The sequence below is a fragment of the Micropterus dolomieu genome, linkage group LG06 (assembly GCF_021292245.1).
Source record: "Micropterus dolomieu isolate WLL.071019.BEF.003 ecotype Adirondacks linkage group LG06, ASM2129224v1, whole genome shotgun sequence".
Taxonomy (NCBI): domain Eukaryota; kingdom Metazoa; phylum Chordata; class Actinopteri; order Centrarchiformes; family Centrarchidae; genus Micropterus; species Micropterus dolomieu.
Window position 1 is genome coordinate 8,879,946 of NC_060155.1, and position 25,118 is coordinate 8,905,063.

The 25,118-nt window shown below is 38.1% G+C and overlaps 1 protein-coding gene across 4 annotated transcripts in view; it reads left to right on the forward strand.

Annotated features, from left to right (window-relative positions):
• Positions 1-25,118, forward strand: part of LOC123973153 (netrin-G1-like) — a 71,313-nt gene that overhangs the window by 40,427 nt on the left and 5,768 nt on the right. For 2 of the 4 annotated variants that reach the window (XM_046053053.1, XM_046053056.1), the window contains 3 exons: positions 14,558-14,730; positions 18,539-18,565; positions 19,727-19,771. In XM_046053053.1, the coding sequence (XP_045909009.1) occupies positions 14,558-14,730; positions 18,539-18,565; positions 19,727-19,771 (245 nt within the window). Of the gene's footprint in view, positions 1-14,557; positions 14,731-18,538; positions 18,566-19,726; positions 19,772-22,593; positions 22,624-25,118 lie in introns of all 4 variants that reach the window. The other 2 variants (XM_046053055.1, XM_046053054.1) reach the window with 2 other exon arrangements.

Consider the following 25,118-nt stretch of genomic DNA (forward strand, 5'->3'; position numbering starts at 1 on the left):
TCAGTTAGTTAATAATCGCTCAATTATCTTAAATCAATCAGTCAGTCTGATATCTAAAGGGTCAATTCTCTTGGCAGGGCCGTAGAAATAGTCAACACACACAATCCCTTGGTTACAGTGAATTTATTAACTAACTAAGGTGATATAAATACATCAGGGAAAATAAGCAATGGCTAAACAATGAGAATGGAGGTTCGATTGTGGGAAGCATTTGACTCATACAGCAGAGGAGAACTAATGAAAGTAAGCTATGAGTTTAGGAGTTACAAAGACAATATTAACATTATGGGACATCCCTGACCACAGAATGTTTGTTGGGTCTTACTGCTTGTCGACGGCCTGCTTTGGCCTGTTGCACGGGTCCCACGCTAGCTGCCTGATCCTGGCTTTTTGCTAGGGATTCTCCGGGCTTCTCTGTGTCTGATTGAAAAAAAACCTCAAGGGTTGGCCATCCCCCGTCTGGCAATTCGGCTGTTTTCAGGTTTCCTTCGTTGCCGCTGGTGAGACCACGTGGCATGGTCTGACCTCGGTGAAGTGGGCTCGACGAAAAAGCTTTAAAGGGGGAACTTGGTCGTTCCTGAATTAGACCAGTGTAACTTAACAGACTGATAACTTTAACAAAACAAAAGAAAGAAAGAAAATAAAACAAGTAAAGTTGCTGGAACTGAGGTAAAAATCGATGTCGCGGCACTTCGCGTGTGTAGCTTCAAGCGAAACAAAGACTTCGTTGCGCTGGTTGGAATTCTTAGGGGGTTGCCGGGAGAGGCACGCCGGACGCGTGCCGAAGCGTCCAGAGAGCAGAGCGGAAGAGATGCGAAGAGAAGAGAGAGGGCGACGTCATGTGTCGCTCTTTTGTGGTCTGGGCCGTGGTTCCCCAAAGGGCAGTCCTTTGTTCCCGACAGGGAGCGTTTCCGGTTTCATGAGGGACTGCCTTTCTAAACTTTTAATGTCTATAAAAGAAAAGAAAATCTATTTGCGCGTATTATAATCAAATATTTTCCACAATCAAACCTCAATGGTCAAACAGTTGTACCGTCTGTCAGATTATTGGTCATGATAAATGAGTGACATTTATACATTAACGGCATTTCCGACGATGGTGTGTAACACTTATTTCGTCCACTTGGGGGAGCTCAGGTTACATGAGGAAAGCTTAGATTAATCCAGAACAATCTTTCCTTAGGAACTGGGGAATTTAGTTATTTAGCATTAAATTCAAGCTGGCAATTAATAGAGTATAGTATGACATTTCTTTATCATCATTTCTAAAGGAATTGTGTGAGAAAGTATTGTGAACACCATTGGTTACACATAAGATGAAGGAGTGTCCTTAATCTTGCTGAAAATAAAACACTGCAAAGTAACTTATTTAGATTCTTTTCAGCAATAATATCAACAACAGGTAGCAACAACATGGTAACATAACTACTCAAATAGAGGCAAACACAATCAAGTAACTAAATTATTATTTAACTAAACAGTTAATGCTTTGAGTCTTTGGAGACTGCAGTCTTTGTTTACATAAAGTTCGGGGCTGTCCTGGATTTTGTCACTTGAACGGGTATCCTTTGATGGGGTAATGAAACACAGAGCAAGGTCAGTTGCCACGGTTACATGTGTGTGGGGGGGAAGTTTAGGGTTTCCTGCCCCCCTCTAAAGGGAAGTTCTGATAGGCTGTTCAGGGAAATGCTAATCGCTGGTTAATGTCCCTTTTGTCAGTTTAACAGTCAGGCACCGCGTTATCAGGCTGTAGAATCAAAGGTGCCAGTTTTACGATCAACTGCTCAGGAATAGCACTTAGAGAAAGTGACCTCTCCACCCCCTTTCTTTTGTTGGGGTCTCTTCAGCCGTCTGTTGAATTTATTGAATTTCAAATTTATTTAATATAAAATGCACAAATCCACACTGTTGTCCACTACACTATCAAGGACACAAGGCATAGTTTATGGAAATATGGGCTTTTAATGACCTGAGGAGTTTATTTTCTACAAATACAAATACATGGTGATTTCTAAGGCTGCTCTGATTTCATTTTAAATCTAATTCTCTAATTTAAAAAGGATTTAGTATTTCTCTACAAAAAGTATGGCCTTTGTTTCCATACCATCATTTAGTCAGATAAGATTACTATGCAATGTAATTGGATAAATGACTGAAGAAAATGTGAAATAATTTTAAATAAGATAATACAAATTTAAAACATTTTGTGGGTTGTCAAAAATCTCTTAATGGGGAGTGAATTAAGAATTAAGCAATTAAGCAAGCAAAGATCCAACAGAATTGTTTACTGAACAGGCTATGTTGCATTGTCCAATATTTTGCAGTTGAAAATGTGACTAGTTGAGAAGAGATACATTATACGGGTGAAAGCCAAAGTAAACACTGTGTCAAGCTTAACACAAGACACAGTAATGTAGTACTGGACAGGAATCTTCCTCGTTGCCCCTTTAAATGGCTAAATTGCAGTCTTGCCCTCCACACAGCCACATGAGCCAACACAAAGCTGCACACATACCCACATATGCACACACAGAACAAGCACACACAAACTGACTGGCTCTTATCCAGTCTCTCACATACAGTATATGCACACACACACATGCGCTCCAAATCCTCCAAGCCTGTGCCCTGTGAACCATGACAGCTGTAGCCAGCTTGATTGACAGAGTTTGAAAGTCAGGTTCAAGTGCAGGTTCACACGACCCTCAGCGTTACTTCGCTACCACTGTAAGGTTCTCACCGGCTCTGGCAACGACTGCTCACTTATGTTCCACCAGATGCCTGTCACATGCTGTGATGTTTTCTGCCAGTCAACTCCCAGTCTCCGGCGTTTAATTAGTGCTCATTAAGGCCCAGGCTTTCTTTGTAAATAATATATGGAGAGAAAGTACATCAACATAAGCTGTCACTGGAGGGCCAGCATCCATGAATAGTAAAATCATCAACATGTCCTTTTGCTACACTTATTGTATGATATAGCTTTACTTGAACTGTAACAGACATGGTATACGTGTGTATAGGTTTATGTGTGTGTGTCCTCACTTGACTAATGCAGTGGAATGGCGTGTTTATTTCTTGTTAAATTTCAGTATTAACACTGCTCTGTAATCAGATTCTTTTTATTTGTACTTCATTGCGTAGTAGGTGAGCGCATGCAGCAAGCAATGCTTGCACGCTTCTCTGTACACACACACTTACAGTGCACAGAGCATGCAGCCGTCCACCGATTTCCATTTTAATGTCTTCCCATTGCCGATTTCTTCACAGCTGCCTCCATGTCTCAGCGGCTTACATCACATGAATGAGACAGCCCTCCACCATGAGGGCTGAGGTGGGCTGAGGAGGTAGACATTACCATACTATATGCCTACATCAATGCACAACTTCAATAATAGGCCCTGTCATTGAAACAAATCACAGGCTTTCAGTGGCAGCGGCCCAAGCCACACAAATTCAAATTTCATTTCGCCTCAGCAGAAAATTGAAGCATGGGGAATTAACTTGTGATCCATTCCTAATATTTCTCCAACAATTTGGGGAGCCCTGGCGGGGCTACTTTATATTTCGATAGGGGACGCAAACAATTTGCTTGATATGTATTACATTACACCCCGAAGAATGACAAAATTGGCCACAGCGCAGAGCGACGAAAACAAGCCTAATCGGACTCTTCAATTTCACGGTGACACAGCCTGGTGTAATGAGGTGACGCTGTGACTCCCCTCCTCTCCTTATGAAAGAGTTCAATACCATCCGAAATGTAAAAGGAGTCAGTGTAAAGTAACACTGTCAAACTCATTATGTTAGCTGGATTTTCCTTGTTCCTGCTCAAATTACTGTTATTGAAGATGGAGACTTTTGTCTTTTCTTTCCCTATCCCTGGAGATTTCTAAAGGCAGCCTGGATGCAATCATTTTAGCTTTTGCCTTATGGTAGTTTATGAAACTGAATAGGTTCTGTTTTTAATTCACTGTTATGAGCCTTAAACTTCATATGAAGTTACATTGCACATTAAAGCAAATATAATGTAAGCTATAAAATGTATTTGAATATACATTAATTTCATTTATTCCAAAATACAGTTTAATGTCATGAGTCCAAGTCCCCATAATTAATAATTCATTAATTCAGTTAACTGTTATATTTTCTGTAAATGTTATTGGATGGTTATTCCCAACATTAAGGTATGAATGCTATTTCAAAACCTTATCCACACTTAAACCTTAACCACACAAGAAAAGTCGAGTGGGAAAATATTTACTTTATAATAATACTTTATTTGTGTGCCTAAACCTAGTTAAATTTAAATATATTGTGACAAAAAACACTGGGAACACTGGGAACAGCCTTTAAATAAACAAAATGTTTTTGTTTTTTCTAAAATTATAGATTCGCAAGGCAATTCAAAGTGCTTTACATGAAACATAACCAAGGCATTGAGACAAGATTTAAAAAGAGCAAAAGAAAATAGAAGATAAACAATAAGTTGAACTGAAATTGAATAAACAGATCAAACAGGAAAATAACAATTACAGTGGAGCAAGATACAGCATGAGTGAATTTAATTTAATAAAAAAATAGTTTTATTACATTATTAACAGAAAGGTTTTTGTCCTCCTTTCCCAGACAATCTGAGAGGTCTGGATGCTTCACAGAGCAGCAGATAAAACATGAATTCAGTGCTTTATAAAGCAATAGCAGTACTTAAATTGTTATTATTTATATATTTTAATTATTCAATTCTTTGATACACAGGAAGTCAGTGCAAATATCTCAGAACTGGAGAAAGATGGTCCACTTTTTTGGTGTTAATAAGGACTCCAGGAGAAGGGTTCTGAATCTGCAGCAGCTGTCTTATTTTAGAAAAACCTGTAAAGACACCTTTATAGTAGTAGGAAAGATAAAGGCATTGACATGCTTTTCTAAATCCTGAGACATACTGTCCTTTAATTCTTGACAATTCAAGTCTATAATTATACAAAGAATTCTAGCTTGGTTTGTGGTCTTTATCATAAGGGATTCAAGATGGCCACTGATCTTAATCATTCTTCTTTGGCTCCAAAAACAATCATTTCTGTTTCATCTTTGTCACATTTTGGACACTTTTGCATGTGTCACTTTTGTATAATGTTAGCACTCCCATTAACCAATTAATGGAATTTTTCCAAAAACAGAATGAAAGATTATTGAATGCATCATTCTCTCAACAAAGCAAATCATAATGTTTGATATTCTGTTTCAGTGAAGGACAGAACAGTTAGAGACAGGATCCCACAACTAGTTAACATAATGGAAACTAAATGAAATTCTCAGATTGTGCTCCTTGTATAGCTCACATCTATCACAGCCTTCCACCTTTTCATGTGAAAGACATCAAACAGCCTCTCCCTGTAAGGTATTGGCAGGTTATCCTGGTTTGCGCAGGTAACACATTGATATTCATCAAAAACTTTAAGCAAGGCCAAGGTTTCCCTCAACAGCCTTGATCTCTCCATATCTGTCAGAGCTATCACTGGTCAGGATATGTGAGGCTCTACATGTGTCTTGTCGAGGAAGGTTTCAGGAAACCTCAGTATGAATTTATACAGCATGGAGGCGCATTACAGGTTCTGACCATGGGCGACTTGTGTGAGGGAACAGGGGAGATTTAGAGCTGAGGGAGAGTGGTTTGTCTTCTCAGTCAGAATGGTGGTCATGAGTTAAATCTGTTATGGAAAAAAGAAAAAAAGGGGGCTTCTAAAATCCTGTATAGCCATTTTACAAGTGATGTCTGCATAACATTTATAGTTACTGCCATTATTTTTCCAAAGGTAGACAATATGCTATTTATTTTCCTTATCTTCATTGTGGGGTGCAACGCACAGACAGACATTTTAGCTACCAGCTCTTCATCAGTGTATGACCCGGCCTTGTGAGCCTCAGGATTTATACCCTATCACGGGTACAAACAATCATTTAAGTTAACCACATCATTGCCTCCACAAAAAGAAAGAGAACACTAAGTTAAACCATAGGGACCAACATAAAACACCAGGCACAGTATTGTCTTTTAGTCAGCATTAGAAAATGTCCATGTAAAATAATGTGAGATTTAGTAGTAATAGTAGCAAGGAAGCCATGAAGCCGACTGGACTAAATACTAATTTCCTAACTAAATTGTTAGGAAATGATCGTGGTTTGGGTTAAAATAAGTTTATTATGTGAGTGACATGTAAGTCACATAACTTTTAATAAGTAGAAGCTTATAAATATGCTGTTGATACGATACGGTACGATTGGACCTCAGCTTCGAAGTTGGCAGAGTTATGCTAGGAACTGTGAAAAAAAAGTCACCAAACTCAATCCAAGAGACATTTTTACAGCAGTCATTTATACATGTCATCCTAAGGAATACAAAGTTGTTAGTAATAATATTAACAATCCTCAGTTGGCGCTAATCCTCCAGTCGAGTGCCATTAAAACATTGCAGAAGATAACAAGATCTATGCATCCATTGTGCCACTCAACAATAGCTCCTCATTGATATTCCAATACTAGACCATTGTGTTATAGCTCCAGTCAGACAATCTAAGCTCCCAAAGTCAAGCTTGTGCAGGTTGTTCTGAAATGAAATTTTAGGAATTTCTGTAAGCAAGCTTTTCATCATGATTTGTGGGACTTTGACTGGAACAGGATCTCTCTCGTTAATCATGTAAAACTGACTTGGAAATACTTTAATGATGTTTTTTCTAAAATTATTCATGAGCACACTCCCTTCCACAAATTTAGAGTGAAAGACCCAAACAATCAGTTTTCCCCGGTCCAGTCTACTAAAAGAAAGAGATGTTGCCTGGGCTAAGGCCAGAAAATCCAAATCCCAAGCTGACTGGTTTTTAGACAGCTCCCAAATCATTTTACCTCTCATCAAGAAGGCTAAATCTGAGTTCTGCCTTCCTAAACTACTAGTAAATTAAATGATCCTAAAAAAATTTGAAAAGTAATAAAATCCTAATTTGGGAATGTAATCATATACTGTAAATTGATAAATTAGTCATTCTTAACTGCTTTAGTTCTTTTCATTAAATTCGTCATGTTCCTTAACTGAGTCTTTACATTCAGATCCAAAACAGCCAAATGAGCAGAGGGCTCACTCTTCACCATCCCCAAATAATTCTATGGTTCAACCATTCTATTTTATTCTTCATGTAATACGGGTCTATAGAGCCTTGAAGGTGGGGTAAGCGATACTAATCCAATACACGTCTTTTGTCAGATTCAGCAAATCTCTCCTCACAGTCCACTAGCTGTCAGTTCTGTGTGTGCAGAAAAATAATCCAGTGTTGGTACACAGCCCTGGCACTGTAAATAGGAAACAAACAAAGGCTCGGAACGAACCACTCAACAGTATTCCAGCCATCTCAGTCATGATTTATGTGTCAGGTAAAATTTATGTACAAAATCTTGTGGATTTCATTTTGTGAAGATGATACAGCATCTTTTGCTCACCGCCGTCAGTAGTACAAATCCTTGAATTACGGCATTCTGCCTTTGATGTTGTTCAGTCCCACTTAACTCAACTTAAGTTGGCATTAAATGCAGACAAATCCAAATTCATGTTTTTTTCAAATGGCAAACAGTTAACATCCAATCTTCATAAGATCTCAACTGCTCAAGGGGTTAGAATTGAGTAAGTATTTAGGTATTATTATTGATCAGAGTTTGTCATTCACATCACACATTGAAAACCTTGTTTCCAAGCTGAAGCTTAAATTAAGTTTATTTTTTAGGAATAAATCTTGTTTGTCCCTCCAGGCAAGGAAACACAACTTTTTTACCTTTATTGGATTATGGTGATCTGCTCTTTATGTAACCCGTTCTCATTCCCAGATCGTCAAATACAGACACCTCGTCAATGCCCCTTGGCATTTCATATAGACGCACAAGTCACCCAATCACGGCAATATTAGACACTCAGAACAACTACTCCAGCCCATCCACTCATCCCAGGTTGTCAAATACCGATGCTGCTCTCTCAAGCCCCTCGGTGTCTCATGCAGATGCCCAAGGTAGCCTACTGTAGTATGAGACGCTTTTTTAACACATGGTTAACATTGTGAAATGGCCCAGTTTGGTTGGTTTAGGCAAAAAAACAGGTTGTCTAAATATAAAAAAAGTTTATTATGTGAGTGACGTGTAAGTCACGTAACTTTTACAGTACAAGCTTATAAATATGCTACCCCTTCTTCCTGGAATAATGTACTGAGTGACCTAACTTATCACAGCAGATTAATATGGGATAATTACATTTTAAAGGATGGGGAAATAGGACTTGCCTGGTTAAATAAAAGATATATGGTTTCCAGTGGAAAAGGTGATTACATTTTGACAAAACTAAGAATTTCACTAAAACTATGAAATCATTGACTTTAATGAGATTTTTCTTCAAAGTCACTATAAGGTTAAACTTGAAAATTAGCTAAAAATTAAAGTTTCCTTAACAGTTAAGTAAGTAAAGTTAACTTAATTCAGTTCAGGCTCTTCTACTTTGAGGTTCTTATTAAATGAGTGCTGTGCTCCTCTCGTCTTGAATCAGAGATGCTAGAAGCTGTCACAAGGAAGAAATGCTGTGTTAGACATAATGAGCTTGTCAACACAGTGCCAAAGAAGCAGGAGAAACCAAGGTTAGGCAGAAGCCAGAGGAGAAGACACAGGGCACTGCTGCTGTCTAGTCCAGAATTTCAACATAAACTAGACCCTGGCCTCAGGTACTTCACTGCAGAGATTTATTCTTTGTTACATTTAGTGTGCACATTCACAGGACACAATTTAGTCAGAATAAAGACCAGGATCTGTATGACATAACACATATGCAGAATATTATAATCAGTGTCTGTTTTTTTCCGTGCAAGGATTGAAAAGGTCATGACAACACTCATAATGATGAAAATTCAAGCCTACTCTGCAGAATATAAAATCTTGGTCTGTTCAAATTACAAAAAAAGGTACATATGTTTTCTTACTTACCTAGAATGGTATCTAACGATGCAGATAGTTGGATGGGTAGTAACTCGTTACAAGTAATGCAAATAAGTAAGAAAGTAAATTTGTAGAAACTGTATTTTTACTCTTTACTAGAGTATTTTTTGGGGCAGTAATCTATTTTTAACTTCACTTCAGTTGCCATTTATACCTTCATTATAACTGGTGTGTTGCATTTTGCTACATTAACCAAAATGCGCACGATTACGCAGAGGGCTATAACTAGTCAACCCGTTCCAACACATTCTCACTCCCGACTTGTCACATATGGAGGATTGATCAAGGCCCTTTGGTGTCGCTTTTATTGCCCTGTCTACCCCTTTGGCGTCAAGTTTAGACGTTTAGGGCTCCATGGTCAAGTTAGCAACGCCTAGCAACAACAAATACGTAACATCTGATTGGACTTTCAAAATAAAACTCTAGCGATTTGAAACATCGGCATCTTAAAATGACACGTTATTAAAGTTGTGAAACGTTGCAATTTGGTTAGGTTTAGGCACAAAGCACTTGGTTAGGTTTAGGCAACAAAACTACTTGTTTAAGGTTAGGTAAAGATCATGGTTTGAGTTAAAATAATTACATACGTCAGTTAACCCATAAGTGACTGACGTTACTTGTGGAACTTAAGTAAGTAAGTAACTTGCCTAACTCAAATAAAAATATTTTATGTTGACTTTTTGTTTCACTCTGGACACGAACACCTCTCTCCTGGTTCAAAATCTGGCTTCTGGCCCTCCATCCACACCAACCACCTCCTTATGCAGCTTTTTCTGTTAAATATCATAAACTTTCCTTTACTGTCAAAAACTAACACTACAGGGCTTCCCCCACTGTGTTGAACTATCACGCTATAGGGATCACCAGTGTGTTACAAACTGACACTGATGGGTCTTGAGTATGCGTCCATATGAGACGAGTAAGGGCATGTGTTGAACTGGTGCCCTTGTGCCAGATATGACTGAGCTGGGCAGATGCAAACATTTAGAAAATCAGGAAGATACCTTTTCAATTTAAGGTTTGGTTGTTCTACTAATGTAACTCAACGTGCACACGATGCCATTGGTAACTGTGTTGGAAAGCGTTATATTAAAAGCACATTTAGTCTATGCAGAACAAACGTAGCCTACACACTATAACATCTAAGTCAGATGACCAAAGGATTAATTCTGATATGTTAATAGAATCCTCTTGTTAATCCTCAGAGCATGACTTTCTTTTGATGGAAATTATTTATTTTCTCTAATTCGCATTGTTTACTGTTTGTTTTATACCGATGCCCATCAGAGAATTCATTAAATAGAATGTCCCCAATGAAACTCTATATGTACTTACCCTACTTCATTCAACAGTGGGCTGCTCCCATGTTATTGCCACAATAGTTCTTGTTGTAAAGATCTACATTGATTGATACAAGATTATGTTCATGTATTCAGGAACAATCATTTTGTATTGGGTGCCTGTGCTGTTATTTACACCTATTATTCCAAAAAGAGAGTTGAGACATGCTTGGACATGAATAAAATGACTTGGGAAGATCTCTCTCTGCACACATTAGACAATATTAACAAAGTAACTTGTACTTTGAGTTGTATATTGACCATGTACATACTTTTATACTTTTACTTGAGTAGGCTTGTCAAAGGGCAATTTTTACTTTGAATTGTATTTTTTGTATTTTGAGTAAAGATTTTCAATACTCTACCCACCACTGGCCCAGGTTTTGAGATCTAAATCTCTGAAATTTCTTTCTCCACACAAGTAAGGGGGATCACTTTTGTGGTGTTCACAGCATTCAAAAATTTCATTTATAAAATTCACCAGAGGGGATGTCCTAGTTACTCCACAATTCCCAGACCTCGCTGTAAACAGTTTTCATTGAAACTACTTAACATTCCCAATAAAAAATGTTACAACATAATAATAATTGGGAAATGTTTTCTGGACAAAGATGTTGCTGGTTTTCTTTTAAATTATATTCTCAGTGCTGTGCAAACTAAATTCCATTCACCTTCATTGAAGTGGAAGCAGGAATCCCAGACACAGATATCTCAAAACTAACAAATTAACAAGACTAGCTCATGATTAGAAACCACTAGAGGGGAGAAAATATTATTTTTTGTGATTTTGATGAACTGACCTTTTCTTGCACACAAAACGCACACATAAACCTGAACAATAGCACACACAGCATCTATACCAGTGTTCATTTCATCCTTTAAGAACATTTTCACCCCCAGCTGAAGAAATGAAATTGATGGAAAGGACATAGACGTTAAATGATCTCCAGGGTCTCCTAAGGGAGGGTCACTTGTTTGGATAATGGATAATACCCATGGCTATTAGGCTGTACATGGGATAAAAGGTCATTAAAACTTTATAAAATGTATCTCTGTAATGGTGCTGGTTCAAAAGCCTGGACATAGAGGGAATATCTTACCTCTTGTGACCCAGACCAGGGAGAGAAAAACTATCTGATTACAATATGACAATGCCAGCGGCAAAAGCACCACATCTCAGAGCTCCCCTGAGTCCACATCCTCTACCCACACAAGTAGGACCAAATGATCCAAATTTTGCTGTTTTTTAATTAAGTGGAAGGTCAAATCTCATCACTCTTTACTTCAGGGAGCTGATGCTGTCTACATGGCAGAAGAGTTACACCGAGTCATTAATTTTAGGGAGCCGAGACTTTAATTGATTAAAAAGTTAAGGACTTTGGGGACTGTATGGTAAGAGGCACAAGCATTTAGTTGATGCTGTGAGATAGCTCTCTCTAAGGAATGAGGATGATATTCTTTTTCAAAAAGACTTAAGAAGTTGTTGAGGATGTTGCTGTAGCTGTGGATGTCCATGTAATGCAAATTATGGTTTCTTTGTTCTGGTTTGAACTGAAAGGTTTGCATGATCTTCCAAGATGTATGTGAATTCCTGCATGAACACATGACTAGATTTTGGTACTTAAAGTCATAAATACTTGTCAGTCATGTATCAAATGTAAAATTTCTAAAATTGCAGTGAGACTTTCAAACACTGATTCTGGTATTACATTTACATTTACATTTATTCATTTAGCTCAGGGGTGTTCAATTAGAATTCAAAGAAGTCCAGTTAGAGAAAATTTCCCGAAGCAAAGTTCTGGAACATCAAAACTACTAACTTGCGTTATCATTCAGTACCATAACGTATAGTTGTATCAACATATGTTTTTAGTCAACAACGGACCGTCAAATCAAATAATATTTCAAGAATATTTACTGTCAGTTTTCACATCAGACTGGAGGGATAATAAATAATAACTACTCTAATAATAAATTCTAAATTTAAGTAAACTAAAATAAAGTGCCTAATTTTTAGAAAAAATTTAATAAAAAGTGTAGCTTTAAGTGATGAAGTGTAGTCTTAACCAATTTTATAATAAACACTCAACATGAACAGCTGTAATGCCTCCTCTTCTCTTTCATTCCCTCTTATAAACCTCTTTCCTACTTTCTCTTGTTCAGAGAGAAACGTGAGCTCTAGTTTCTCCTGCCAGCTAGCATTGGAGATCTATGAGATATTCTGGTGTTGAACTGCCCGTGGGAGGAATGTACATGTAAAAATCTGTACATTCTTGATTAAAAACATGTGAAATCTCTTTCCCCTTTCGTCTCCTCCATTCATGTGTGTTTCCAAAACGTCTCTGGTGAATCTCGCGGACTCGACTTGCAAGCATCGGAATGCACAGATTTGATTGGCTGAGCAGTGTCACATGAGACGACTGGAGCACATGTGATTGGTCTGTGACTTTCCTGAGCCACTAAACCAGTACAGTAAATGCAACAAAAGCTGCGTGGGGTAAAAAAGAAACACTCCATAACGAGGTAGTAATTCTCAATAATAAATCGGCTGTAAATAAATGTTTATAACACTCTGTAACACACTGTTGCATAGTCGTAAACTGATATGAGGAACGTTTTTGTATATGAATGTTTTTATTAACAATTTATACTCGACACTTAACTAATGCATATTAACAGTTAATGAATGATTGACGACACATTGTAACACAATTAGAATCATATATTATTATGTCAGTGGTTTTAAATACATTTAGAAATAGTTAATACACAAACGTGTAATAATTATCATTTATAACACACTTTAACATGTTTATAAGCTGATATTTGTAATATCTGTAATATTTGTGAGCAATTCAAACCCTAATATAGGAACTTTCATTTTTTAAATAATTTTTACAATACAGTAGTGTATTAAAAGCTAAATATTGGGTTTAAAAGTAGACTTTATTCAGTAACTTTTACTGCTGCTTATCAGCTATGTTGAACAGGCTATAGTTTCCCTGGTTTCCCGCACTTATCCATCATTAATGTGAGATGTCACAGTACGGCCAGGAAGTCAATTAGAATGGATGTATTCCTGACAACCACTGTCATTTCTCTGTCTCATGTTCACTGGCAATTGTAGGCAACAGATACCTGGCTCCTGTGTCTCAAATGGGATGAATCTTTCCTCGGAAGCACTTTGTAAAAACAAACATAGGCATGATGTGAAACCGTGAGCTGCCCAAAACCCCTGTGGACGGGTAGTGTGGCAGATCCACTCCATGTTCTCCTCTCCCAACTGTTTCTGTATCGCTCCACAACCTCCCAAGAAGCTGAGGTCACTAGTTGGAACCTTTTATCCTCTTAGGAGTAAAATCAAATACAGAGAATTATATTTGGAATACCCATGGTATATGAAACTGTAATATATCATGTAACAACAAACACAGCCTATTCTGCCTCCAATAGCGTACCTCACTGGGAGTAAACACAACTCTAACGAAAATAACAAAGGTTCTTTTCTGAGAAAATGCAATTTACTCACTGCTCATTCTGTTTGTTAGAATCACACAAGTGAGAGTCAAACTGCAAACAACTTTTCCCACACACTTGGAAATACAAGCTTGCTTGTTCCATGTGGTCAGAACGGGGGTGGATTTGGTTGAGTGTTGAGCCTTTCTGCCTTTCTCTCCTCTCCTGTCAGGAGCATCTGTCAGCTCTGCCACAGTTCTGTCTAATAAACCAGCTCCGCCGACCGGAAGGGTTTCCAGCCTGAAGGCTCCTTTGCCAAATAACACAGTAACTTTGAAATGAAAGAAAAGAAGATAATTTTCAGGCAACGCTGCTTCTCTTCATGCTGTCATCTCTCTATCAGATCCCTGTTTTGTGCTCAATTAGCAAATCTTACAGAGTGCCTTTCATTTAGCTCTCAAAGTGGCAAAAGTGACCTTATTCGCATCGCTGTTCTCTCCGCAGGGGCAGCGACAAATGAGGCCTTGTTTTTTTAAAGGAGAGCATAATGAAGCTTTGTGGAGGCACGATCCAAGTCAGATAACCCACTAGGATTTCAATTTACCCCTGTCAAAAAATTTGAAAGCACAAATAAATGCTGCAGCAAGGCCAGACTTTGCGTATTCCCTCCAGAGGGTATTGATTCAATGGGTGCAGAATGATGCCTATTCATGTGTTCGTCTTTTGTTGTTATCTTTCTGTCTCAGGTGCAAGTGCAACCTGCATGCCAACAGCTGTGTGTTTGACAAGGGGAAGCTGGGCTGTGAGTGTGAACACAACACCACAGGGCCAGACTGCAGCCGCTGTAAGAGGCACTACCACGGAAGAGCCTGGAGTGTGGGCTCCTACCTCCCTATACCCAAAGGAACGGCAAATATATGTGAGTATATCAGTTTTAACATTTCTAATGTTCGGTAAAAATACACTTGCAATGCAGCTACTTTTCTGGTGATACTGTTTCCGTTTCCAGTCTAGCTACAGCAGATACTGGTGTCTCATGGAGGCTGGAATAATGAAACTTAATGAAATTTCAATGTATTTTAATTAAATAGCGCCTATTCATAACAGAAGTTATTTCATTGCATTCTTTTTTATAGAGCAAGTCTAGACTGCTCTTTCTTATATAGTTTACAGAGACCATGAGCAAGCACTTGGTGACAGGGCAAGGATAAACTCCCTTGTGTCATAATTTTTATTTGTGAATACATTTTACTCTTTTATTGTGTGAATAATGGCTGTACTCAGAATCAAAGATGGAAGGACATTCGTCCACTCTCAAAATCTCTGAAGGTGTATTCATACAAAGAGCTAAGTGCCTTTTGACATTTGCATGAATTCAACTTGTGTTTATGTACCGAAACACAGAGAATTCTGGACCCAAAAGCACGAATAAAAAACAGGATGGTCACTCAAACAGGGTCGTCACAAAAAATATATTTGTCAAAGGAGATGGTCCGGATCAAAGCATTGGTGGATGAGCAGTATGGCAAATCACGGAGAAGCCAGGCAAGCAGAGTGAGCAGTACTGGCTGAGGATCCGGCTGCCATGGTGCAGAGCGAGGCAGAAAGGCAGATATTAAACCTGAACACAGGGAGGCACAAGGTTAATCAGGCGATCACATGGAGAAAACTCAAGGAATAACTAGAAGAGTAGGCCGTAGCGTTAGTACCACATTGGCTGAACGATTTGAAGGTAAATGAGGTGAAGAGCCGGGGTAGGTAGAATGCAATGTCTTGATTAGTGGATGCGTAACAGGTGTGCAGAAGGTGACTGGCAGCCGGAGCAGGAACGGAGTGCCACACCCAGACAGAGAAACAAACTGGGAAACTGTCAGGAAACACAGGAAGGAGGGGAAATGGCAGGAAAATACAAGGGATGAGAGAGAGATACTGCCGGACCACAACACATTTTACTAACTGTACAGACTATGTTATGTTATAGCTATTGCTAGCAACAGATGCACCGATTGTGTCAGTTGGATGCTGAATATCCTCTGAATGAACACAGAACTCCACAGAAACTCCAGTTCTTTCTGTTATTTCCTCTCGTCTATGTACGTTTATGAAGCAGATTCAGAAAACCCTGACAACCCTGAGAAATATTTAGTTATATGGGTCATTTCGTAAGGCAGTGGCGACAAATTACCAATTTTGTTATTTAGAGATCCACTTCATGCCTGCTTCTTTAGTAGGGACTTAATAATTGACATATCAAGTTATGTTTCATTCATTCAGTATTAAGTAAACATAAATAGCAGTCCTTCCAGTCCATTAACATTGAATGTATTATTCCTACCTCAGCTCCATGACAAGTGCGAACTAATGCTGGTTATTTTTCTGCCTGTTCACATGGTATCTCTGAGGCAGAAGGTGCTCTTTTGCATTATCCCCATTATAATCTTGGATAGGAGTTGAGTCACATTTATCAAATCCCATGCCTGAGGCAGGGGGCTCATTGCCTCAATAAATCTAATAGAGCCACTCAGGGATGTGGTGGTGGACGGCCAGGCGAGGCCAGATGGTGGAAGATCTAGCCCTCTGGTCCTCCGTTCACACTGATTCAGCCTTACAGTCAGATATTTTCATGGCAGCAGTCTGCTGGGATTGACAGCAGGTTTTTCAGATGCTCAGTTTGATTGTCTGACTTGAATTCTCGGACATGGTGCTCTGATTAGATTTGTACAGAGATATTATATTGCTATTGATCCGCTGAGTTTGAGCTGTAACGGTGCTTTTTCTTGCTCGTCTTTGGGCTACTTGTTGATGATGAATTGGAGGATCACATAGTCATTTGTATGACCACGTGTCTTATAAAACTGTGATTGTGTATGCATGTATCTGCACAAAATGATGTGTGTGTGTGTGTGTGTGTGTGTGCGCGTGTGCATGCATGCCATGCATGTGTTGAGTTTGTTTATGGGAACGTTTGTGAACTCTAAGGAGATATTGCTGGATTTACCCCTGAAACTCTTCTGTGTTATGAGTCTCCCTGCACTGTGGTGCTCACTGTCAGATTGACAGGCCGTTATTAAAAAATCCAACACTTGGCCGCATCTGCACTGAACTGATGAAAACAAGGTCTAGCCATATCAAAAGCAATATTAACACTTGTTTGGCAATGGCATAAAATGCAATAATGTAGCACATGGAAGTGACGTAAAAATATTGGTCCCCCAGGTGTTGAATGAACACACTTTTGTCTTGAATTATTCCTATTTCTCGCATAAGTGAGGCCCAGGTCCCTCAACATGCCTTTATTCATTATATGAAGCTCATATTTCCTATGAGGATATTAAACATACAGCTCTCATACCAAGACAAATATGCTGAACGTGCAAAATGTAATTATGGTTTAATAGCTTTCATCTGTCATCAGGTCTTCCTCTTTAATCATAGAAGTCATTTATCTCACAGGTAGGTCTATTACATATTCTAATCCCTGCACATGCAGATATATGAACATACGTGAGCCTTCAGATAATAAATTAGAGCTAAAAACGGAGCCTGGCATTGCTATGGGCCATAGCAGTCAGCAGCAGAGAATGACTGAGAGTGATTCAAATCCAAGGCTTCCCTAAAAAAAGGAGGTAAAAATCTGTAAGTTGCCGGCAGAGCAGAAGAGGAATCACTTCGAGAATTATGTTGACAGTCCACTTTACAGGGAGCGTCAACTCATCTTGTGTTCCAAAGCAGGTTCACAGGTTAAGAGGGGCCAGCGCTGAGAGTTTGATCAGACTGTAGAATGTGTTTTGGCTTTAAAGGGCAATATTGTTTGCCCTCCATTTCTCTAAAAGAACAACTATTAGTAAGGAATCACAGCTTGCTTGCTTTTTTGGCAAATTGGAGCTTAAAATCTGTGCTTTTACTGCTGCTGCAGTGTTGTGCAACGGTTGTTGTGACAGCCCCAAACTGGTAATGAAGTGATGAATGGGGTGCAAGCTATATGAAAACCCCACCAAAACATAGTCACAGAAGGACAAAGTGATAAAGCTTGAAAAAAGGAACAAAATTTGCCCTAATTGTGGGGTAGGATTTACCTGCTGATTACATTAAAGTAACACAAAGATGGTGAATCCATAGCCACACATAATACATATGTTTTAGACAAAGGCTGCATCAGGGTTGCCAAACTCAACTCCAGCTCGCAGTGCTTCAAAAAGCATGATGTTTTTCCTTGTGGTACAACACAATGTGTGTCAGAATTTTTGACAATCATAGGTAAAAGCTTGAAAGTGTTTTTGTTATTCTTCAGTTTCTTTGATTGGATTGAATTATTTGCCAATGGTGTTTGACTGGTTTGATTCAGAGATTTGTTGATTCAAAGATGACACAGAAAAATGACCGGTATCTACCTTTTAAGACAAGCCAGTAGCAAATGAGGACAACAAACAGTTGAAACGTAAATGAAAACGGTAATGAAACATTTTTTTGTATTCAAATTTTGATTCTGTTGACATTTCATCCCTGGCAGACCTGTTATTATCATCAGAAGATGATGGGTGTTGGACCGCACAGTGGTCAGGTTTTCTGCAGTGCAGTGGATGCTGTTAATCAGTGGACACAGTGGACCAATTGGAGAAGTGTTGGTGGGCTTTGAATTATTCAAGGCACAACACAAACCAAAATGTTTTGCCTTGCAGTTTCGTGACTTTAGTAAAATGACATGCGTTTCTTTGTTCTTTCTGCAGGTATTCCCAGTAATCATGGACCAGTGCGTAAGTTGATCAAGCTTTTTAAATTGGCATGCTGACTAATGGCTTCCTCCCTCAGTGATGACTAACTCTTGTTTGACTGATGATGTTGGTGTGAGACATTGTGCTGTGCATTACCATTATCATTCACCAGTATATTTTCCAAAATCCATCCTTAGAAGGCATTAATGTAGACTTAAATCTTAATATCCTGCTTTTATGAATCGAACTAATGCATAATGTGAGAAAACTTGACTTTTCTCCGAAGCAGTTTTAATAGTGACAGTCTCAAAAATCTTGAAATTAATATTAAACATCCCATTTGAAGCAAATGGGATTTTCTCATTCCATTGACAAAATGTTTAAAAAACATTTTAAAGGACTTTACTTGATCTTTCTTGTTGTAGCCAGTTCATATTCAGTTTTGCAAACCATGCTGTCCTGTGTCATACTTTAGAAATGTAATGACCATGGATCATTTATAAACTTTGTGTTGAATTACACACAAGAGGTTTTTTTATATTGTACAGAAATTAATGAAAACTGACCAATGGAAAACAATGGTTGCCTTAAGGGTGACCTACCCTCCAGGCATCCATTGTTTTAAAGCACAAAATACCTTAAAACTCTTAAAAAGTAGACCTAGAACTTGACCAAAAACACTAGTATAGCTTAAGATTAAATTACTTTCTAGTTCACAAAATACTGTAGGAGACCTGCATGTTTGGGCCAATGTATCAGCAGGCACTGCTGAGAATCATTTTCTCCCTACCACACTAGAATATTTGCTCTTAGTGCACAGACAGATATTTGCATTTTTGCATTTTTTATGAAGGCGTGGTTCCCACCATGCATCTCTACGCATGTTGATGCCTGAAGGTGACTCCTCATACTGGATAACAAGGGCAGCTAACATATACTGTATGTACATGTCTCTGCCTTTGTCTTGTGGAAGATTCAGTCATTTAAGCTGCATGCACACTATTCTACATTAGTCCATTTACTACTCCAAACACATGGCAGACATTTTCCAATAATTCTGAGGCAAATCAGCCTAGGTAACAAACAGATTATTGAAGAAAATAAAACAAAATCTATGCATGCTGTCCCTGTGCTTTAACTACATAACAGCATGAATTATATGATAACTCAGTGTAACATATAACCTTTCCCATTTTTACACAGATCGAGCAAATGCTTCATCTCTTGGTGTTGCAAATCGTAACCAAGGTAGGCTTATAGGCTTTTGTAACTTCAGCATGACATTAACAATACATAGAAAGATTTGATTGCTTACTAAGTGGCAATTCTTTTTTTAAAGTGTCACGTAAAATATGCAAATAGCATTACGCAGTAGGTTGCTTGCCCAAAGCCCAGATTCTTTCATCCTGCATGCACACAAACACATGCTGGTCTTTACAAGGCAGGCCTTTTGTTGTAAGAACACTGTAGGGAATGGACCACTTGCCTCATGATCAGAGTCCCCAGCCTCCTAACCCCTTTGATCATGCCCTCTTTTTAAATACCCAGAATGCTCTCTGGGGATGCACCCTTTCTGCCATGTTCACAAGGGAAAAAAGGAAAGAGGAGAAGGAGAGCGAAGGAGAGAGGAGGCTCCAGGGGGGTTTATGTAGATTGATCTCCAGCTATCTCCAGCTAATCCTCAAGCCCAGATATCCTATGTACTTGCATCTGCACCACTGCTCTCACAGCCAGAAGATTAAAAAAAAAAAAAAAAAAATAGAAGACATTCAGGATTTCCACGATTAAAGGAGGGCATCTCCTTCTTTTTTCTGGACTCACAAAGCTGGGAACAAAATGCACCTAGGAAAATAATCCAGTGTTTGCTGCAGTCAGAGGTGAAAAGAAACCAGTTACTGCACTGGAGTAGATTACGACCAGTTCTGCTCCTGTGTAATCTGCATCATTTCCATATAAAGTGTCAACATCATGTCTAGTTTTACTTGTAGTTGCACTGTGTTGGCTGCACTTTAGTAAGCACTTCTAAACACCTAATATCAGTAGTACATGTCAGCGTTTTCACAGGCAAAATCCTTTAAAAGGAGAAGAAACATTGTATGCTCCATCAGCTGTATCTTTGAAACAAACAAGCTGCGATTGATGATTTTTTGCACTATTAATTCATCTACAAATCATATTGGTTAATCTATCAATAGTTTGGCATATCAAACATGTCAAAATATCAAAGGTGACATTGTTAAATGTCAAATCCTTATTTTGTGGAGCTGGAGGCAGAGAACGTTTTGAGTTTTTGTTTGAAGATTTTACTTTAAAATCAGTTATCAAAGTAGTTGCATTTTCTGGTACATTTATATTTACATTTTCTCATTTGGCAGAAGCTTTTAACCAAAGCGCCCAACGTTTGAGGAACAACATACAAGCATCAATAAACCATCAATACAGTAAGAGATCTACAAGTGACAACATATACTAGTAAGAACAGTAATAAACACTAGTAAGAGCTATTAGCACGTACAGCCTCAATGGGGTAAATACCTAAGGAAAGAAGTAAGAGTTAACAAAATAGTGAAATCAATACAATTGATTGGAATAGAAGAAGAATAGTACAGGAAGTGCATTTTAGAGGTTAGAGTTGTCAGAAGAGGAAGGGTTCTCAGAAGAGAGAGAGAGATGAAGAGCTTTTTGAAGTTTGTGAAGAGAGGAACACCCTTGCTCTGATGGCATGTTGTAACTTGTTCCACCATTGTGGTGTTACAGTTGAGAACAGCCGGGACTGAGATTACTTTGTGTAGGAGGGTTGATAAACTACAATTAATGGACTGTTTGGATCTGTTTCAGGTTTAGTACCATGGCTGAATTAGAACACTCTTAAATCCAGAGGAGGGCTTAGCTATGTTTCTCCGGTGTCAACTGAAACAGGCCCCTCCTCCAAAGGGCCCTGACTTATTTGTATTCAGAGAGGAAACGTGCGAATATGGACAGATGTGTTGATATGATATAAAATGTACTTTGACAATGAAGCCTCTACAGTTCTGTGGTGCAGTGTCCAAACGCCACTGTAGACTGCAGTCTCTTAAAAGTGACAGACAGACAAATCCTTGTCGTCTCCTCTATGAAATGTCTGTATCCTGACTGCGCTGCATTATTATAACCTGTGATGAACTGGTCGCGGGTCACACTTGTCCAGGCGCTGTCTCTCTCTCTTCATCTCCTTCAGTTCTCATGCATTAGTTCCTCTGGCTGACTGTGTAGCTGCTGTGGCTGCTTTGACATACAGTATGTTGGTGTTCAAGTTAACTGTCTGCTGTAGTGTAAAACAATTTTTGTTAATAACTATTAGATAAGGCTGGACTGTATGGCCAAAAATGTTAAAAAGTGCGCTAAAAAGTTTCATCTTTCGATATCGATAATTATCATGATAAATATCAAATTATTAGTTCTTTCGAGTTTAAAGGCAGATTTTTGCTCCTCAGTGAAATTTGAAGAAACCAGATAGTTAACTGTGGTTTAAACTCTTCTTTATGGGCAACACTTGATGCCAAACAGTGGATCACTTCACAAATTTGAGGTAGAACATTCAAAACAATTATGATCAAATTTTTGTCAACAAATGCATGAGTAAAATTAAGTAAATGCTTTTTTCAGTCCTTTTTCCCTCAGCAAAATAAATATCTCCATAAAAAATTATTATTCATGTATGATTCAAGTTTTTCAACATTTATAGAATTTTTATTGAACATTTAATATATTGTTATTGAAAATAAATTATATCGCAATAATTATTGTTATTGTTTTATTGTCCAGCCCTACTATCATATAAAAGTTATCCTGGCCAAAAAACATGAATATCATTATGTAGCCGGACCTTCTGTCAACGTCCCTGTGTAGGGGAGACTGCCTTTACAAAAGGCTGCTCCTGTTTAAATCTAACCTAAACATGGTTAAATTGAAAATGTTATTGGTGGGAAGGGCAAAACAGAAATACCTTTGTGACATCTTGAATTTGAAACCATGAAATAAAACTAATGACTATATGCATTGCTTCTTGTGTTAATACATAATATTTACAGTAAAGCAGCATGGACAATAATGGATATTCTGTAAGTATTTTTTAAATTATCTTAAAAAGTAGCTATATTTTAAAGTAAGAATTTGTTTGCTTTCATGCCTAGCTTAGCTTAGCATTAATTAATACTGGGAACAGTTAGCCTGACCCTGTTCAGAAATATGCATACCAGAACCTCTAAAGCTTACACAGTGTATCTTATTACATGCTGTAAAACCCCATAGAAAGTCACTGCATCTGGCTACTGTTTTCCAAGAATATGTTACACCAAGTAACTCCCCATAAAACCACAACTTGTCAGTTTTAACATTTCCTTGTCTACAGATTAAACCAACACAATCCAATGTTAATTAGTGAGCTTAATTCTTCCTTCTGCTAGCTGTAACTTAGTATATATGATTGTGGTACCAATGTTCTCGTCTAACTTTCAGCAAGAAAGAAAATATTTCCAAACATTTGAAAACTATTCAGTTAATGTCTGTGAATGTTCTCAGTCATCCAGGTTATAGTTATCCAAAGAAGGTTAAAATCAATTGATTTATTCCTTTAATGTAACTTTCCAATTCCAATTCCAGCTGTGAGCATTTAATAACACAGGACTTGTACTTGAGTAAAAGGACAATCTGGTACTTTCTGTCTTCAGATGCAGTATTTTTTATTCCTGCCACTGTCAAGTGGTACTGTGCAGCCTGCAGTACATACTGAACTTCAGAGCCTCGAGTCTCAACTAATGTTAATATGATGACAGGAGACATAGCTGAACGCTGGTTTCACCTTACCCTGACATCATGGCAAAAGATATTGATCCAATGTAATTGAAGCAACACTATTCTGTCTCAGAGAATATAATTAGCAGATCCTGTATCTGAAAACTGTCTCCAGTTATAGTTAATTGCACTGGTGATTCTATAGTTATAAAGGCATTTCAAAACTATTAAATTAATCACTATGAATAAGCTTTTTCCCCTGTAGGTAATTAAATGGAGGTGCTGATGTCTCTCCGGGGTCTTTCTTGTAAAAAAGGGGATCTTAAATACTATTACTCCCTTTCAGGCTTCAAACTTATGTAATATCAGGTCTGTTAATATTTGATGCATTTTAAAAGGTTGGGTAATCCATAGAACATATTTATACCACATAAGATCTAGATCTTCTACAAAAAGGAGTGACAGGAGCTACAGTCCAGAGCATCGATTTGTGACTTTTAACCTGATATCATGCTGTGTTTTGCTGTATCTCAGAGACTTTAGTCGCACAGTGTCCGACAACAGTGTCCAAGTATGTTTGACATAAACAGACTGCCAGATCCTCTAAAAAAGTCACAATAGAAGTAACAATATGTCTAATATTTGAGAATATTTTTATATTAGTAGTGTGTTGTAGAATGTTATACAGTATGACAAGACAAAATTACAATTTAAGAAATCTTTCAATTGCATCATGCTTCCAATCCCACAAGCAGCAATACTGTTTGTCTTTCCTATCTATCTCTGTTGTACTGTTGCTGTTACTGTTGATGAATTTTCTCCATGTTGCTTCGTGCGACACCAAGACCCATGGATGGATCTGTCATAACAGTTATACTGCTAAAATATCACACATCTGACAGAGGTGTTAGGTGCACATATGTTTCAAAGAGAGTACACTGGTGCCTAGCCAGGATTCGAATGGCTGTCTTCTCACTTGCTGCCAGCACAAGTCCAAGACTGAGTGATGTCACACAGGGCAAATTTGTCGACTCCCCTATGTAAAATATAGTTGTATGTAGAAAATCATTCAAAAAGCATGATATTGTATTTTATTATCTATTATTAAAGGGAAACGTCACACAAGTTCAGTGTACTCGTCACAGAGAGTATTACTCAGTCTGTGAAACAGTTTAATCAGGAGGGGATTCATCTGAGTGAACAAATCATTTGCTAACATGTGTTCACTGAATATGTAAAAATGTGAATAGTCTTTGGCGATTATACCCCATTGTGACGTCATGGTAAGGGGGCGGTGAAGCCATTAAGTGGTATAGGACCCCGTAGGATCCTATGAGAATTACGAACATTTGTTCCCACGCATGGATGCTTGTTATGCACAAATAAAAATGCACATTGACAAATGCTTTACTGTAATCCTAGTATTTATTTCATAAACCTAAATACAGGAAAATATAAATGGTTAAAGAAAAAAAGCAGTGGCACCATTAACTTCTTCTCTGTATTTCGAAGTCTGCTTGAGACTAAACCTAATGATTTTTCAGGCTCTGCTGCTTTGATTTTGTCTCCTAATTTTAAGTGCAATTACAAAATCTCTGAAGTGGCCTTTTAAACATTAGTTCTGTTTCCAGGTACAGTTTTGGCTATTTCATGTGAGATTATAGTCACATTTAAAAAATTAAAAAAGTTTAAATGATGATTACTATGCATGCACAAATGCAACTTATTAGACACCATACTGTGTTAAGTAAAATACCCCTAAATCACAAATTGACCTCCCTGTGTTGTGTTAACACAAAGTGTCACTGACAGCTTAATAGAC